The sequence below is a fragment of the Pan paniscus genome, chromosome 9, assembly GCF_029289425.2.
Source record: "Pan paniscus chromosome 9, NHGRI_mPanPan1-v2.0_pri, whole genome shotgun sequence".
Taxonomy (NCBI): Eukaryota; Metazoa; Chordata; class Mammalia; order Primates; family Hominidae; genus Pan; species Pan paniscus.
Window position 1 is genome coordinate 74,908,029 of NC_073258.2, and position 16,753 is coordinate 74,924,781.

The window sequence follows — 16,753 nt, forward strand, 5'->3', positions numbered from 1 at the left end:
TTCCTTCCAAGGAACAGAGCCTTAGTCTTACAGTGCTTCTGTGAACAGGCAGCCCAGGGACTGTCCCCATTTTACAGAGTGGGAAATGGGGGCCCAGAGAAGAAAGGGACTTGCCCAGGGCAAGAACATGAGAGCTGAAAGGAGATCCCAGTCTGAACTCCAGTGTTTTCCTGATTTTCTTCAGTGCTTCTCAGAATAAAGCCCAACTACAGGAGCTACTCAGAAACCATTTAATCATAATAATTTTATTTATTTATGTATTTATTTATTTATTTATTTTTATTTTGAGACGGAGTCTCACTGTCGCCCAGGCTGGAGTGAGGTGGCATGATCTCAGCTCATTGCAGCCTCCACCTCCTGGATTCAAGCAATTATCCTGCCCCAGCCTCCTGAGTAGCTAGGACTACAGGCATGCGCCGCCATGCCCAGCTAATTTTTTTTTTTCTTTTTTGAGACAGAGTCTCGCTCTGTTACCCAGGCTGGAAGGCAGTGGTGCGATCTCAGCTCACTGCAAACTCCGCCTCCCGGGTTCAAGTTATTCTGCTGCCTCAGCTTCCCCAGTAGCTGGGATTGCAGGCATGCACCACCACACTCGACTAATTTTTGTATTTTTAGTAGAGACGGGGTTTCACCATGTTGGCCAGGCTGGTCTTGAACTCCTGACCTCAGGTGATCCACCTGTCTCGGCCTCCCAAAGTGCTGGGATTACAGGTGTGAGCCACTGCGCCCGGCCACCCAGCTAATTTTTGTATTTTTATAGAGATAGGGTTTCTCCGTGTTGGCCAGACTGGCCTCGAAATCCTGACCTCAGGTGATACGCCTGCCTCGGCCTCCCAAAGTGCCTGGGATTAAAGGTGTGAGCCACCGTGCCTGGCCTATTAATAATAATTTTAAATTAAATACTATTTAAATAAAAACATAAATTTATTGTCCAAGGCGTGCTGAATCCTTAAGTCCTCAGAAGAGGGATTCAGAGCCAGGGAAGACACATTCCTTTGCCTGCACTTTTTGCCCCCTTTCTCACCTATGAAACATCTACCTCCGGTCTGGCCTGGCGGCTCACACTTATAGCCCCAGCACTTTGGGAGGCCAAGGCAGGAGAATCACTTGAGCTCAGAAGTTTGAGACCAGTCTGGGCAACATAGCGAGACCTTGTCTCTACTAAAAATAAAAAATTTAGCTGGGCATGGTAGTGTGTGACTGTGGTCCCAGATACTCAGGAGACTGAGGCAGGAGGATCTTTTGAGCCGAGGAGGTCAAGGCTGCAGTGAAGTATGATCATGCCACTGCACTTCAGCCTGGGCAACAGAGCGAGACCCTGTCTAAAAACAAAACAGACAGACAAAATACAAATAAAACATCTACTTCGAATAAACACGCTTCAAAACCCAGCTCCAGTGTTCCCTGCTCTGGGCAGCCTCCTCTGAGCCCCAGCCTCTGGGCCTCCCTTTATCATGTCTTGAGCGTGCTGAGGATTCACCGTCAGTGTTAGGGGCCAGTCTGATTCCTCTGTCCCCAGAGCCCAGAAGAGACCTCAGCAGAGTTTTGGTGACTTAATGAAGTTTGGGACAGGGGTGTCATGCCTGGAGTTACTAGCAAGACAGAGACATACGGGCAGTTGCCTGACGCCCAGCTCAGTGTTCCACCTGCCTGCCATCTGAGGAAGCCTCTCCGCCCCTCCAGCTGAGTGTGTCTATTTTGGGCATGCTCAGTACAGAAGTAATTCTGGGGGGATTCATTTGGGTAAGCTTCTCAGGCTTCTAATCCATCTGGGCTATGGGGGCCAAACTGAAAAGGCCCTTCCAGAAAACCTGCTCTCATCTCCCCATTGTACAGATGAAGACATGGAGACAAGTAGAGGCAGGAACTTGGCCAAGGTCACACGGCCAACTAGTCCTTGTCACCTTTTGGCGTCCCCTGCCCAGGGCCCCAACATCATCCCAGCAGACATCATTTTCATCGTAAAGGAGAAGCTACACCCTCGCTTCCGCAGGGAGAATGACAACCTCTTCTTCGTGAACCCCATCCCTCTTGGCAAGGTGAGTGGGCAAAGTGCAGGAGCAGCGGGGAGGAGATCAGAGTGAGCCCTGCCTGCCCGGGCCTAGACTTGGCCTCCCCTCCCACAACCACCTGCCATCAGTCACTAAGCCCTGTGGATTCCACCCTCCAAATCACCATCCACTTGGTCCCGTCTGCTCATCTGCACCGCCTGGATCTGTACACCAGATCTGCGCAGCAGGCCTTCCTCCCCACTTCTCATCTCCTCCAGGCTCTTCTCCTTAGGGATCCTGCCACACACTCATCAGACCCTGCCACACTCCTGTCTAAACATCTTTGTGCCACTGGAGGCCCTCTGCGATCTGCTCCCTGCTTACTCCTTCCCCTGCACTCCCGCCCCTTCACCGCACAGCACCCTGCCCGTGTGGCGCATTGTCACACCTCCGTTCTCATTTCTGCTGGGCCCTCTCCCTGGAATGCTGTCTATTCACCTGACCCTATAGGGTCCTCATCAATAGCTACCACCACTGCTACCACTTCCTGCCCCACTCCTGAATGGTTTAGGGGCCTCTCCTTGGCTCCCACAAATGCTTTTATTCTATCTCCATCATTACATTTATACAACATCCATCTTACCTGCCAGATCCATCCATCTTTCCTGCCAGGGCAGAAAATTGCATGGGTCATTCACCTATTAGTTATTGAACAGCCTCGTCTCCCTTGTGCCCAACTCACAGTCTGGCACTGGACAGGTTCCTAAGGTGCCTTCTAAATAGGAGGGCCATGGTGACCCTCCTCAGCCCCACCTTTGGCCCTGACCCTCCCTAGGCTCTCACCTGCTGCACTGTGGAGGTGAGGACCCTAGATGACCGTCTGCTCAACATCCCCATCAATGACATCGTCCAGTGAGTCCATCTGCCTTGGGCCCCAGTAGCCAAGAGAAGGGCTAGCCTGGGATTTAGGTGGTAGTGTGACAGGTCTGCCCAGTAGCGTTGTACAGGCTGCCCCCAGCAGAAGGGTTCCCTGCTGAGGGGATAGAGAGGACCAAAACTGAACCCACACTGGCCAAGCTGTGGGCTGCAATCACCTGGCAAAAGGAACATCTTTTTCTAATCCACACAAAGCCACTGCAGAGGCTAGAGGCCCCCACTGTTGGGCAACCCCGTAGCCTCCATGCCCTGCAAACTTCTCATTAGAGTTCTGAGTTGCATATCCTAAGTCCTTTTCCAAGAAAGGCCCTCTGCCCGTGAGGAGGTTTGCCTGGCAGCCCAGCACCCTCGCCCTCACCCCAGGGTTTGCTCACCTTTACTTCCCATTTCCCATGTCTTAAACAAAGTTTCTGGAATCCTCCATCAGAGACTCAGTGTAAACAGGTTTTCAGGGAGCTCCTTTCCCAACCAGTTCTGGCTAAGAACCACTCCAGGTGAAGACTGCAGTGACTGTCCCCTTCCTGGGGTTATGTGAGTAGGGGTTATATGACAGGGACCTGCTGAGGTGCTGCTCTGGGATGCCCTCTATGCTCCTTTCTTTCATCCTATTTCAGCCCCAAATACTTCAAGAAGGTGCCAGGGGAGGGGATGCCATTGCCGGAGGACCCCACTAAGAAAGGGGATCTCTTCATCTTCTTCGATATCCAGTTCCCCACCCGCCTCACACCCCAGAAGAAGCAGATGCTGCGCCAGGCATTGCTGACATGACTGTGGTGGGCGGGAGCAGGGGTGAGAGGAGGCTAGCCGGGCCTCACCCCACCCCTACCCGCCACAGCCTCAGGGTGTGCAGGGGAGCCTGCTGCACAGATATGATACCAGGGTGGGATGGCACAGGGCTTAAACTGACATAATAAAGATCTATTTCCTGTCCTCCAGCTACACCCACGAGAGTACATTGGAGAGGAGCTTCATATTAGCCCTTCTTGTGGGGCACAGGGAAGAAAGAGGCCTAAGGAGCTGAGTGCCTGAGTCCCTGTCCTGGCTTTGTGGGAAAGGGCAGGTAAGGGTTCAGATCCTCTGTGCTTCCACTTTGATAGAGTGGGGCAGGGCTGTGTGGCCTCTGAGGGTCTCTAGCTCTGCTCTGGCTTTTCATGACAGAAGAGACAATCTCTGGAGCATGATATGGTCACGTTAGAGACAGGAAAACTAAAGCACAAAAGAAAACATTCATTGCAGGTCACTCAGGCCTCAGTGGCAAAGCTGTCGTCACAACCTTGAAGGTGGCAGGGTGCGGTGGCTCATGCCTGGACTTTGGGAGGCCGAGGTGGGCGGATCACTTGAGGTCAGGAGTTCGAGACCAGCATGGCCAACATAGTGAAACCTCGTCTCTACTAAATACAAAAATTAGCCAGGTGTGATGGTGGGCACCTGTAATCCCAGCTACTCCAAACGTTGAGGCAGGAGAATTGCTTGAACCTGGGAGGCAGAGTTACAGTGAGCTGAGATTGCACCACTGCACTCCAGCCTGGGCGAAAGTGAAATTCCATCTCAAAAAAACTAGAAAGGCCGGGTGTGGTGGCTTATGCTTGTAATCCCAGCACTTTGGGAGGCTGAGGCAGGTGGATCACCTGAGGTCAGGAGTTCAAGACTAGCCTGGCCAACATGGTGAAAACCCGTTTCTACTAAAAATACAAAAATTAGCTGGGCATGGTGGCGAGGGCCTGTAATCCCAGCTACTCGGCAGGCTGAGGCAGGCGAATCACTTGAATCCAGGAGGTAGAGGTTGCAGTGAGCCAAGACTGCGCCACTGCACTCCAGCCTGGGTGACAGAGCAAGACTCTGTCTCAAACAAAAAACAAAAAAAAACCCCAAAAACCTTGAAGGTCACTTTCCACAGACTCGCCCTGCGTAGAGAAGCAGCATAAAGAACACATGTGCACTGGAAACAGCTTTGGTTCTACCTCTCTGGCCTCAATCCCCTGGTCTGTGATAGGGTCCTGGGCAGGGTGATCTGGGAGGCAGGAAACCTGAGTTCTGACCCCAGCCCTGCCACTTTCTCCTGGGACCAGTCACCACACCTGTCTTGTCAGTAAAGCAGAGCCCATAACCCCCCTCACGGGCATGTTGTGAGGACAGAGAACATTGATGTGAAAGTGCTTGGTGAACTCACTGCTTAGATTCAGGAAGGGGTAACAGCACTGCTGCCCTCAAGGCCTGGAGTTCCAGCGTCCAGGTCCAACTGGGCCTGCGTAGACCACACTTGCCTCCTCATAGTCAACACGTGTGTTATGCTCCCCTTCCATGCCAGGGAGGTTCCCTTCTAGAGTCTGAGCTTGGGTGAGGATAGATCCAGGCTTACGGGGAGTAGGTAGCCAATTCCATGGAATGCCTTCAGAGGTGCCAGAAAAGGCCCCATGTTCTCCAGATTGCTTGGGACTCCACCATTCAAATCACATCAGCTTAAGGTTTTTTTTTTAAAATGGGGGTTCAGTAGCACTTTTGTCATTAAAAAAATCACCATGGGCTGGGCGCGGTGGCTCATGCCTGTAATCCCAGCACTTTGGGAGGCCAAGGCGGGTGGATCACAAGGTCAGGAGTTCAAGACCAGCCTGGGCAACATGGTGAAACTTTGTCTCTACTAAAAATACAAAAATTAGCCGGGCATGGTGGCGTGCACTTGTAATCCCAGCTACTTGGCAGGCTGAGGCAGGAGAATCACTTGAACCCAGGAGGCAGAGGTTGCAGTGAGCTGAGATCTTGCCACTACACTCCAGCCTGCATGACAGAAGAGACGCCATCTTAAAATTAAAAAAAAAAAATCACCATGAAGTCAGCTACCCAAAGACCTTGAGGTGAAGACTCTGGGACCAGGGCTCCAGGAAGCATTTCAGCATAGTAGTTAAAAGCATGTGGGCTTTGGAGTCAGACACACCTGTTCTGGATCCCCGGTGTGCTACTAGCCAGCTGTGTGCCTTTGGGCAAATCACTTCACCTCTCTGAACCCGTTTCTTAAAGCTTACAGCCCCTACCTTGCAGGCCTTTCATGGAAACCAGATGGTGAGGCATGAAATGCTCTGGGGCAGGACTCAGGTGGAGTGGGATGGTGAGAGCTGCCCTGTTCTGAGGGCAAGCCCTGAATTGGAGTGCAGAGGCAGGGCTGTGAAATTCTTCAACTCTAGGTCTCCTGTAGGGCAGCAGGAAAGCCTACTCCTTATCTTGAAGGAAGCCTGGGTCTTGGGCCTGAAAGTCCCGTAGGAGATTCCTATTACCTTAGTGATCTTCAGTGCTACCTTGAATTAGGCAAAGCAGGGCTTATCATATGCCCACTTAATAGGCATTAAAGGGTTGGGAACCAAAGAGAAGTGATCTACCTGTGATCAGAATGAATGAGACCCACTGGTATGTTTTCCAGTGGTTCCTACCACTGTTCCCAGCTCATTGTCCTAAGGCCACGCCCAGAACCACAGTGAAGTTGGGTAGCCTCGTGTCTATTAAGGCTGCTGAATGAACCAGCTGACTTGCTCATGCCCACCCAGCCTGTTTAGCTTTGACACACACCTACCAAACTGCCCCTACTTCTTCCCGTCCAGAGCAGAGCTAACAAACAGCCTGCCTCACAGAATTAGTGTAAGAAGGTACATAAAGTAGTGGCCAGGTCCTCTGTATATGCCACCCCCTGCAGCCTGGCTGGGCTGCCTGTCACCTTTACCCTGGTTTGCCAACTTATGGCACTCAACCCTGTCCCTCCCGAGGACTATGGGGCCTCAGCTCAATTTGTCAAAAACTAAGAAGCTGAAGAATCCTGGGCCCTCGTTCCTTCTCCAAGAACCAATCTAACACCCTGGCCCTCAACCCAAGCACTGAAGGGTCTAGCCTCTAGCTCTGACCATTGGGCTTATGAGGCGGCGAAGAAGCATTGGCTTCAGCGGCTTGAGGCTGAGGGAAGAGGGAGGGTGGTCGTGTTCTCAGGGCCTAGCTCCACAGCTATCAAACAGGCTTCCCCAAGGACCCCAGCACTGGTCTCTGGGGGAGTCCACAAGGGGAAGGAGGACTGGGTCCCGGTCCCAGTTCAGTAGTGGACTTTCTGGGTGTTCTTGCCTGCATCACCTGTGTCAGGCCTCAGTTTCTTCAGACACCTACAAACTGGGTCTGAGTGACATAATTCTAAGGGCCCAGCCCTACAGGAGACGCCTTGGGATTCTAGGACCTCAGTCTCCACTCCTTGAAATTGTAGTAGCCCTGCCCACCTGCCTCTGAGTGCAGGTGATAAGAACAGGGACAGAGAAGCGGAGACCCCTGTGCAGCCAAAGCCCTGGCTTCTTGCGGCCTCCTTGGATCCCTAGCTGGGGCGGGGGCAGGTGGAGGGGGGTTGTGGTGGTGAGACTCCAAATGGAAAATATCCTGGCCAGGCACAGTGGCTCATGCCTGTAATCCCAGCACTTTGGGAGGCTGAGGTAGGTGGATCACTTGAGGTCAGGAGTTTGAGACCAACCTGGCCAACATGGCAAAACCCCGTTTCTACCAAAAACACAAAAATTAGCCAGGTGTGATGGTGTATGCCTGTAATCCCAGCTACTTGGGAGGCTGAGGCAGGAGAATCGCCTGAACCTGGGAGAGGCTGCAGTGAGCCGAGATTGCACCACTGCACTCCAGCCTGGGTGACAGCAAGTGAGACTCCGTCTCAAAACAACAAAAAACACAAATGGAAAGTATCCTCAGGCAGAGACCGGATGTTTGCCCTGCAGCCTCCACCCACCCTCTGCGGAGTCAGGGCCTGCTCCACCCAGTTCAGTAACATTTCCTCTGTGGGTGTGGCTGTGGCTGTGGAGGGTGGAAGGAGGCTGACTTGTTCTCACAAGGTCTGGGACTTTGGGGGAGGTGGGTCTTCCTTCCATTTGTAAAATGGAATAAAATAAAGTCAACAGCATCTAAGAGTCTCATGTTCCTCTGGAACTGCAGGAGATGCAGGGCACACAGGAGCACTCTTGTTGTGCAGATAAACAGGCCTGCGGCTGGGGTGGGGGGTTGGGATGGCAGGCACTAGAGTACCAGATTCTGAGTAAGAGCTCAAGTGGCCCGGCAAAGGAAGGGGAGGCACTGCTGTCTCTCAGGTGGCTCCTGCACTCCCCGTGTTAGTACAGGGCCTGGGTCTAGAGAGAAATGGACCAGATGACCTACACGGGCTTCAGATTGGATGCTGGAGGTGGAAGGTGGATCACACCCATTTTCAAAGTCAGGTGGTTCCTCCCCTGCCCACCAGGTACCAAAAAGGCCATTGGACCAAGACCTCTGGTAAGAGCTACAAGAGAGGGAGGAGACGCCAAGGTTGAGCTTGCTTTATGGATGACAAGTGGGCTAGGCTGGGCTGTGGGGGGCAGGACGAAGATTCTGGCTGAACTTTCCAAGGGACGGGACGCTTGGGATCCTGGCTGGTACGAGGCCTCCCACACTGTCAAATGTCAACTCCACCAGCACTGAGACAATGAGTAGATGAGAATGTAGAAAGAGGGAAGGTGATGGGTAAAGGAGCGGAAGGAAGAGGTGGGGAAAGAGGGAAGGAGAGAAGGGAAGGAGGGAAGGGAAAGAAGGAAGAAAAGGAAAGCATGGCCCGGCTAGAGACAAAGCCAGAGGTGATCAGGTCAGCAGCAGGAGAGGCTCAGAAGGGAGCCTCTCGGGAAGTGCAGGCAGCCATGAGGGCTCGTTTCAGCTGCTCATAGGTGACGAACATCACCACGTTCCAGGAACCCAAGCGGAGAAAGGAGGGCATGAACCTAGAGGAGAAAAATCACAGGTCATGGGGGCACCTCCACCTCCCACTTCCCTCACTGGGCCTGGTATTCAATCCAACCCAGTTGCTCTGTCCCAAAGGAGGCTGGGAGGACTCAATGAACTGAGCTCACAGCTGCTTGGCTATAAGCATGAATTCCCTTTGAGTCTCCATTTAACACCTAATAAACAGTGATGGTAGCAATTCTGGGAGGAAGGAATTAAGGGGATGGGTGAATGCTGGTGAAATGCCAGGACCAGGATCAGAAATAGCCTGACACTTGGCTGCTACTCACTTCCAGGTGGTTCTCTCCCACCCACAATAGACATGCATAGCCAAGAGGCCTGAACTGGGTGGGGAGGACCAGAGGCTCACCCTTTGTAGAAGGCTCGGGGCCCCTCCTTCTGGAGCATGGTAAGGGCACAGTGGCCAGCGCTACTGTACTGGCCCAGGGCAGAGTTCATGTATCTCGTCTTGACCACGTCTACAGGGGAGGCGATGACAGTGGTGCAGAAGCCTGCCCCAAAGGCAGAAGTGAAGTGGCAAGGGAGGTCATCTGCCAAGGAGGAGCAGGCAAGGCAGTCAAGATCTTCACCCATCATTCCAGAAGGCAGGAGAATTACTTAAGTAGCTACGAGTTTTCATGATTTTAAAGAGACAGAGAGGCTGGGCACAATGTCTCATGCCTGTAATCCAGGACTTTTGGAGGCCGAGGTGGGTGGATCACTTGAGCCCAGGAGTTCAAGACCAGACTGGGTAACATGGCAAAAACCCTGTCTCTACAAAATACAAAAATTAGCCAGGCACAGTGTGCATGCCTGTAGTCAGCCCCAGCTACTCAGGAGGCTGAGGTGGGAGGATTGCTTGAGTCAGGGAGGTCGAGGCTGCAATGAGCCATTAATCACCCCACTGCACTCCAGCCTGGGCAACCGAGCAAGACCCTGTCTCAAAAAACAAACAAGAGGATGGGGCGCGGAGGCTCACACCTGTAATCCCAGCACATTGGGAGGCCAAGGTGGGCAGATCACTTGAGGCCAGGAGTTCGAGACCAGCCTGGCTAACATGGTGAAACTCCATCTCTACTAAAAATACAAAAATTAGCCAGTGTGCTGGTGCACACCTGTAATCCCAGCTACTCGGGAGGCTGAGGCACAAGAATCGCCTGAACCCAGGAGGAGAAGGTTGCAGTGAGCTGAGATTACACGGGTAACAGAGTGAGACTCTATCTCAAAAAAAACAAAAAACAAACAAACAAAAAAACAAAAACAGACAGGGACTCCAGCTGAGACCTCTTCTGAGGACCTGAAAGAGTCATTTTGCCAATCTAGCCTCAGTTCCTCAATGTGCAAAGTGGGAGCTTCATCCCAATTGGCTTCAATATGGCAAGTAAGAGATATAATCTTACTCTCCCTGCAAAGGGCAAATAGGATGAAAAGATGTGGTCTTCTGGTGTCAGCTAGACCCCCGCACCTGCTCCTGGCATGGGGGAAGGGTGAGACCCAGCACCGTCTACCTCATGACTCACCTGTCATGAGGGTGGCTTTCAGGAGGGCATCCTTGATGAGGTCATAGGTCACCAGCTCAGCACAGTTGACAATGGCATTACGAGCAACATTGGGAGAGGTCCCTGTAGGAGGAGGAAGATCCTGGGTGAGACCAGAGTATCGGGGAGGAGGAAAAGGGGAAGGGAAAACAACTGGTACACACCTTTCCAGAGGCCCCGGAACCCTTCCTCTCGGGCAATGGTCCTGTAGGCATTGACGGTGCTTTGGTATCTCCGACCACCTCCAGCCCGGGCCTGAGCTTGGAATCGGACCTTTACCACATCCGTGGGCTGGGCCACAGCCACAGCCAGGGCACCTGTGGTGCTGCCTGCTAGGAGGCGGCTCCCAATGCTGGCATCTGTGGGCGAGCCATGGGGTCAGTGGCCAGCGGGCTTGCACTCATTTTCTACCTCATCTCTCCTCACCAAAACCACCCTGTCACTGTCATCTCCTGCTTTTGGGAATAGAATCCAGAAGCTTTTGGCCTTCTACAAGCTCTTGCTGTAAGAACTCCTCACATCAAACAAAATATCCCTGTGAATATCTACTTCTTGCTAGGGACATAGCAAGGGCTAAGACCAAAATGAAACTTGGTGCTTTCTTTCATAGAACATTTTCATTTACCTGCTCAACAGCCCTGAGAAATCACAATCATTTCCATCTGACAAATGTGAAAACCAGGGCTCAGAGAGAAGTGGCTTTCTGAGGACTGGGATTCCTAAGACTTGGGATCTCAGGTCAGCTTTACTTCTTCCTGCCATGTGATCTGGGAAAGACAACCTTTTGTTTGGGGCTCTGTTTCGTCATGTGTAAAATGGAGGGTTGGCATGGCATACTAAGGAGGTGAAAGGGAAGAATGCTGGCCTTAGAGACGAGTGTCCTGGCTCTCTACTGTGTGTTTTCTGGCCCTCTACTGTGTGCCCCTGGCCAAGTCCCCACTCTACCCACTGCCTTCGCACCTCAGTCTCTTCTTCTATAACACTGGGATGATACTACCTACTCCCAAGGTGGTGTTGAAGACTGTGATGGGATGACGCCCTGCTCAGAGCCTGGTATAGCCCAGGTGCTCAGGAACTATGTGGAGGACCAGGGCCCCTTCCAGTTCTCTGTTCCCCTGATCTTCCTAGGGATCGTGGGGCCTAAAAAACTATATGGCTGAATGAACTAAGATCAATCATCACTGAGAAAAAAGGGCCAAGGGGCCTACACCCTTGCTCCATACTCACGCTCAGAGCCCTTGGTGTAGAACTGTTTGACAGAATCATACAGGCCGATGCGGACAGAGGCAAAGCTCATCTGGCGCTGCAGGCCGGCAACCAGCCCATTGTAGAGGCTTCGGGGGCCCTCAGTACGCACCATGGTCAGAATGGTGCCCATCACACCGCGGTACTGGGCGCTGGCTGTAGCGCGCACTGGCCCCTGACTTTCTCCTTGGATCTGCAAGGCCAAGACAGGGTAGCTACAGGGATAAGCATGTTGCCCTTCCCACCTCCAGTCATCTCGATGCTCCAAACACTGGCCCTTGAGGGGTCTGTGTCTTTGGGGAGGGAACAGAGTAGACACCATCAAGACCCCCAGGCTTCATCCCCTCACCTGTAACCGGACTTTAGCAGTATCCAGAGGAAAGGTGATGAGATCTGCGATGCAGGCAGCTGTGCCAGCCCCAAGAAACTTCACAGTGGCAGTAGGGGGCACATCTGTGGCCTTGAACCCAACCATGATGCTGATTTCCTGCTACGTCCCAGGAGATGGAGAAAAACTGGAGACAGGGGCACCTTTAATCAGCAACAAGACGAGATAGAGGAACTCTGCCGGAATCTAAGCCAAGAGGAGAAAAGCCCCATTAGCCACAATGTCCCCAGGCCCTCCCTGCTCACCATCCCCAAACCCACCTTCCCTAATAGCACCAAGTCCCTCAGCAAGACTCCAAGTGGCCTCATGAGGGAAAACCGATGTGAGCTCGAGAGGCACTCAGTTAGGTGCTGGTGAAGCAATTCCTGCTCAAGCAGTCAATACTTCATGAAGGGCTCCCTCCCTTTCACTGCAGGGAGAGTCTGGATCAGAGCTCTCCTAGCGCTGCCTCATAAACAGCCACTGGACCAGCCCTTTGTCTGCTGTATGCAGAGATTTCACTGATGATGCCCACATTCCTGCTTCTGTGGTTCATCTGGAGAGCTGACAGAAGTGGAGAAAAGTTTCACCCAGACTAAGACCCAACAGGCACAGACCCACAGGCTTATGTTCTGGATGTCTAAGCAGGAATGGTTGCTACAGGTCTGGAACTTAAGTCAAGAAGAAAAGGTACAAGATGACTAATTCAATCCCTTCCCAGACCATCAGTCTAATTCTCTCCTCCAGCTCTCACACAGCTTAGGATCTCTAGAGTCATTGTTTTAGCAAGACTGCTTTGCTGGGCAGTGGTTCACTGAGATGCAGGAGATAGTATCTACCCTAGAGGAGGCTTACTGTTGGGCACAGGGGGGGGATGGGCAGATGATTCAAGCTGCTTTTGGGGCTTACAGGACATACTCTCAAAATGCAAAGGAGGGAACAACTAATGCCATTGGGAGAGAAGGAAGAGTGGGTGATCAGAAAAGACTTCTTGGGCTGGGTGCGGTGGCTCACGCCTGTAAACCCAGCACTTTGGGAGGCTGAGGCGGGCGAATCACCTGAGGTCAGGAGTTTGAGACCAGCTTGGCCAACATGGCAAAACCCCATCTCCGCTAAAAATACAAAAATGAGCTGGGTGTGTTGGCACACGCCTGTATTCCCAACTACTTAGGAGGCTGAGGCAGGAGAATCACTTGAACCCAGGAGGTGGAGGTTGCAGTAGCTGAGATCGTGCCACTGCACTCCAGCCTAGGCGACAGAGCAAGACTCTGTTTCAAAAAACAAACAAACAAACAAACAAAAAAAAAACCTAGCACTTTGGGAGGCAGAGGTGGGAGGACTGCTTGAACCCAGGAGTTCAAGACCAGCCAGGGCAAGATAATGAGACCCTGTCTAAAAAATATAAATAAAAATAAATTAGCTGGACATGGTGATGCAGGCCTATAGTCCCAGCTACTTGGGACGACTGCTTGAGCCCAGGAGGTTGAGGCTGCAGTGAGCTGTGATTGTGCCACTGTGCTCCAGTCTGGGTGAGAGAGTGAGACCTTGTCTCAAAAACAAAACAAAACAAAACAAAAAAAACCCCAAAAAACCTAAGGACTTCTTAGATAAGGTAACATTTAGCTAGGTGACTTTGGGGGCTGAGAGTAAACTCTGGGGCATTAGACTCCTCCTGGCCTACCATGTGATGCAGAGAAAACTGCTCTCCTTTTTGTTTGGGCCAGTTTCCTTTCCTCCAACTTAGGGGGATCCGCACTTACACCACAAGACAGGCAGGGATGAGGGGTCCAGGTCAGAGCTGTGAAGAGTGATAAGGTAAACCAAAAGCCCCATTTTGTTCTGAGTTGGAACCACACCCTCCTCCACTGCCTCAGGAGGAAGTGAGCCCAGCACCCTAGTGGGGGAGGGTGACCTGCTTCTTCCCCTGAGCTTATTTCTTTGACTTCATTGGAGCAGCTGCTTTGAGCCCCGCCTGACTGCCTTTGTTGCTGGGGCTCAGGTGAAAGGGCTGGCTGGTGAAGGGAGTCAGCTGTGAACACAGAGACCCATGGAAACAAACAGCTCACCCAGCTTCCTCTTGGGCTTCTCACTCCAGGTGGCTGGGGCAAGCAGGGAAATGAAGATACTCACCATAGCAACTACACTGGGACCTATAGAACAGGGCCTGACCTTATTCCTGTTTCCCTCCAGCTTGCCCACGAGGCTCAGTGAAGACTGGTGCTCAAATGACAGATTGGGTTGATGAAGGTGCCCTCGGACTCCCCAGATTCCCTGCTCTGACACCCCCTTCCCCCAGGAGGTGCTCCACAACTTTCCCCACCCCAACGCCCAGGGCACTGTATTAGCTCAATCCTCAGAGCAGCCCTGCAAGGTAGCTGCCCTTATTTCCATGTGAGATGAGTAAGAGCCACACTTACAGGCACCAAAGCTGGTAGTATTTGCTTTGCACTGCTGCCCAGCTCCTCAGTTCCTTCCTGCTGTTTTCTCAGCCCCAGGCACAGACAGGGCCTTTCACAAGGAAAGTTCTCACAGGCTGATTAAACAGTCCTGAGAAGGCTCAGGCAAATGGTATCCCTTCTCTGGGCATCAGAGATATGATGACATGAGTCTGTCACATTCCCGACTTTGAGCTGGGTTGCAGGATGTTGTGAAGGCCAGAGAAGAATAAGACCCAGCTGCTGCCCAAAGACAAGTGCACAGAGGTTCAGCTGCCATATTCTGAATGTTGCCTTGGGCTTGCCAAGTCAGGTCCTTCAGAGGGTGGGTAAGATGGCCCTACTAACAGCAATTAAAATGCAGGACTAGAAATAGTTAATCCTATTTTACAGTCCCCAGCAAATAACCAGTTTCAGAGCCGGGCTGATTACCAATCTCGGTTTCAGGGATAGTCAAAAGCTAGCATCAATATGAAGTTAGAACAATAGGTTCCTGTCCTAGCTCTTCTGCTGGCTCCCGGGATGACTTGGGGCCAATCACTGTTACACGTGGGCCTCAGTTTTCTCCTTTATAAAATGGGGACCAAGATCCTCGGCTTGTCCGAGTCAGCTGAAGGGCCAGAATGAGAGCGGGGAGGTGTGAGAGTGCTCTGTGAACTGGAAAGAGCCACTTCACTGTCGGGGGTGGGGATGGTAATTATTTTTGTTAATGCCCTGCTGACTCCTGCCCCTAGACCACAGGGTTAGGAGGCAGCAAGAGACCTCTTCCTTGGACTGGACTCTTACCTGGCTTTGTAAGGTCTCACGGTGAGGCCTCCAAGATCAAGCTTCTCTAAAGGTGTCCCGTTCTTCAAAGCTGCCAGTGGCTATCATGGCCCGATCCCCTTGGTTTTCCATAGAAAATGGGTGGGAGACGAAACACCTAATGGTCATACTATGTGTCCTGTGGGTGAGCAAAGGCAGAGAGTTTAGAAAGGGCCACCTGCCCCAAGACACATAAGCCCACCCAGTCCATGCCTTGGAGCGGGATGGGGAACAGGGCCCAGGGACTGGTTAAGTGCACACACTGGAAAGGGGAAAAGCAGGGCGGAAAATGAACCTAGGTACACTCCCCACCCCCACCCCACCTGCTTAATATCACAAATTGGTTCTCATCCAGAGTTCTGCTTTTGTAACACTCAGTACTCTATATAAGCACCCCCTAGCACAGTCATCAGACTTTGGTGAGTGGGAGAGTTGTGAGGGGGTCACGATGGGACAGAGACTCTCCGCGAATTGGCTAGGTCCCAGGTCGGGCTGTGAGGAGGTTGGAAGGGCTGGGAGCCGGCCCTGCAGAGGCCAGATTGAGCAGCTCAAAGCCCACTAGAAAAAGCCCCCAAGCCCTGGGAAAGGCGGTGCAGGAACACTGCCTGGAGCTGCCTGGTAAGGGAGAGGTCATTGTGGTCATCGCTGATGGTCCCCATCCAAGGCAGGGCTGGGCATCGTGGTGGAAAGGAGGGAGTGAAAAGGTGGAGGCTCAAACGACAGCCAACTGAACGGGAGAGGGAAAGAACAAAAGGGACTAAGACAAAGAGAGAAGAGAAATAAAGAACCAAGGACAGAAAGGATTAGCACAGGCCGGACCCGGCGGCTCATGCCTAAAATTCTAGGACTTTGTGAGGCCGAGGCGGGCGGATTGCTTGAGCTCGGCAGTTCGAGGCCAGCCTGGCCAACATGGCGAAACCCCATCTCTACAAAACACAAAAATTAGCCAGGCGTGGTGGCGGGCGCCTGTAATCCCAGCTACTCGGCAGGCGGATCGCTTGAACCTGGGAGGTGGAGGCTGCAGTGAGCCGAGATCGCGCCACTGCACTCCAGCCTGGGAGACAGAGCGAGAGCCTGTCTCAAACAAACAAACAAAAACAAAAAATAAAACCGAAGGAAAGAAAAGAGTACAAACTTGGGTGGGAGAGAAGGTAAACGGAAGAGGGGGCAGCGCACGCAGAACAAGCGTGGGGGGCGCAAAGGGCGCAGGGCTGGGGCCAGGCTCACCGAGCCGCAGGGAGAACACGGCAGTGCGTGCGGCTGTGTCTGGCGGCTGGCGGAGGGCGCGTCGGACGAGCCGGGCGAGCGTGGACAGTCAATCCCAAGGCGCGCCCAGCTGGGCTTCGCAGTGTGGCTTCGCAGTGTGGTTCCGCGCAGGCGGCGGCGCGGCTTAAGCCTCGGGGGCGGGGCCCGGGGTGGGGCCTGAGGGGCGGGGCCGGGTCTGCCAGCTCCTACTTGGGTGCGGAGACCCTGGAGCAGCCGCCTTTCCGCGGGGACCGCCCCGCATAGGGTTCTCTCCATGACTTTCTCCACTCCCGTTTCCGTGCGTCCCATCACCGCGTTTACTCCTTCGTTCCCCGAGATGGTCACTCCCTTGCCACTCCCCGCCTCTGCCTCACACTCTCTCGGGCCGCCAACCTCTGTGAGGATGGCAAGACTGACCGC

At 52.9% G+C, this 16,753-nt stretch overlaps 2 protein-coding genes across 2 annotated transcripts in view; one reads left to right on the plus strand and one right to left on the minus strand.

The window, feature by feature from the left end:
* The window catches only part of DNAJB13 (DnaJ heat shock protein family (Hsp40) member B13), a 24,227-nt gene extending 15,759 nt beyond the window's left edge, over positions 1–8,468 (plus strand). Inside the window, exons 6-8 of the mRNA XM_003814672.6 lie at positions 1,926–2,039; positions 2,827–2,903; positions 3,542–8,468. Coding sequence (XP_003814720.2) covers positions 1,926–2,039; positions 2,827–2,903; positions 3,542–3,695 — 345 coding nt within the window. The 3' untranslated portion in view covers positions 3,696–8,468. The remainder of the gene's footprint in view (positions 1–1,925; positions 2,040–2,826; positions 2,904–3,541) is intronic.
* UCP2 (uncoupling protein 2) lies at positions 8,248–15,212 on the minus strand. The gene is made up of 7 exons (XM_003814673.4): positions 15,071–15,212; positions 11,832–12,056; positions 11,465–11,675; positions 10,402–10,596; positions 10,220–10,321; positions 9,070–9,250; positions 8,248–8,698 (listed from the first exon to the last, which is right to left on the minus strand). Exons 2-7 carry the CDS (start codon positions 11,955–11,957, stop codon positions 8,584–8,586), a joined length of 930 nt encoding a protein of 309 aa, XP_003814721.1. The 5' UTR covers positions 11,958–12,056; positions 15,071–15,212; the 3' UTR covers positions 8,248–8,583.
* Between the last annotated feature and the right edge of the window lie 1,541 nt (positions 15,213–16,753).

Coding starts and splice junctions, on each gene's coding strand:
- UCP2 (XM_003814673.4), bottom strand. CDS start 11,957: ATGGTTGGGTTCAAGGCCACAGATGTGCCCCCTACTGCCACTGTGAAG. Junction 10,322..10,401: donor GTTCCGGGGCCTCTGGAAAG/GTGTGTACCAGT, acceptor CTCCTCCTACAG/GGACCTCTCCCAATGTTGCT. Junction 8,699..9,069: donor CCCCGAGCCTTCTACAAAGG/GTGAGCCTCTGG, acceptor TTTCTCCTCTAG/GTTCATGCCCTCCTTTCTCC.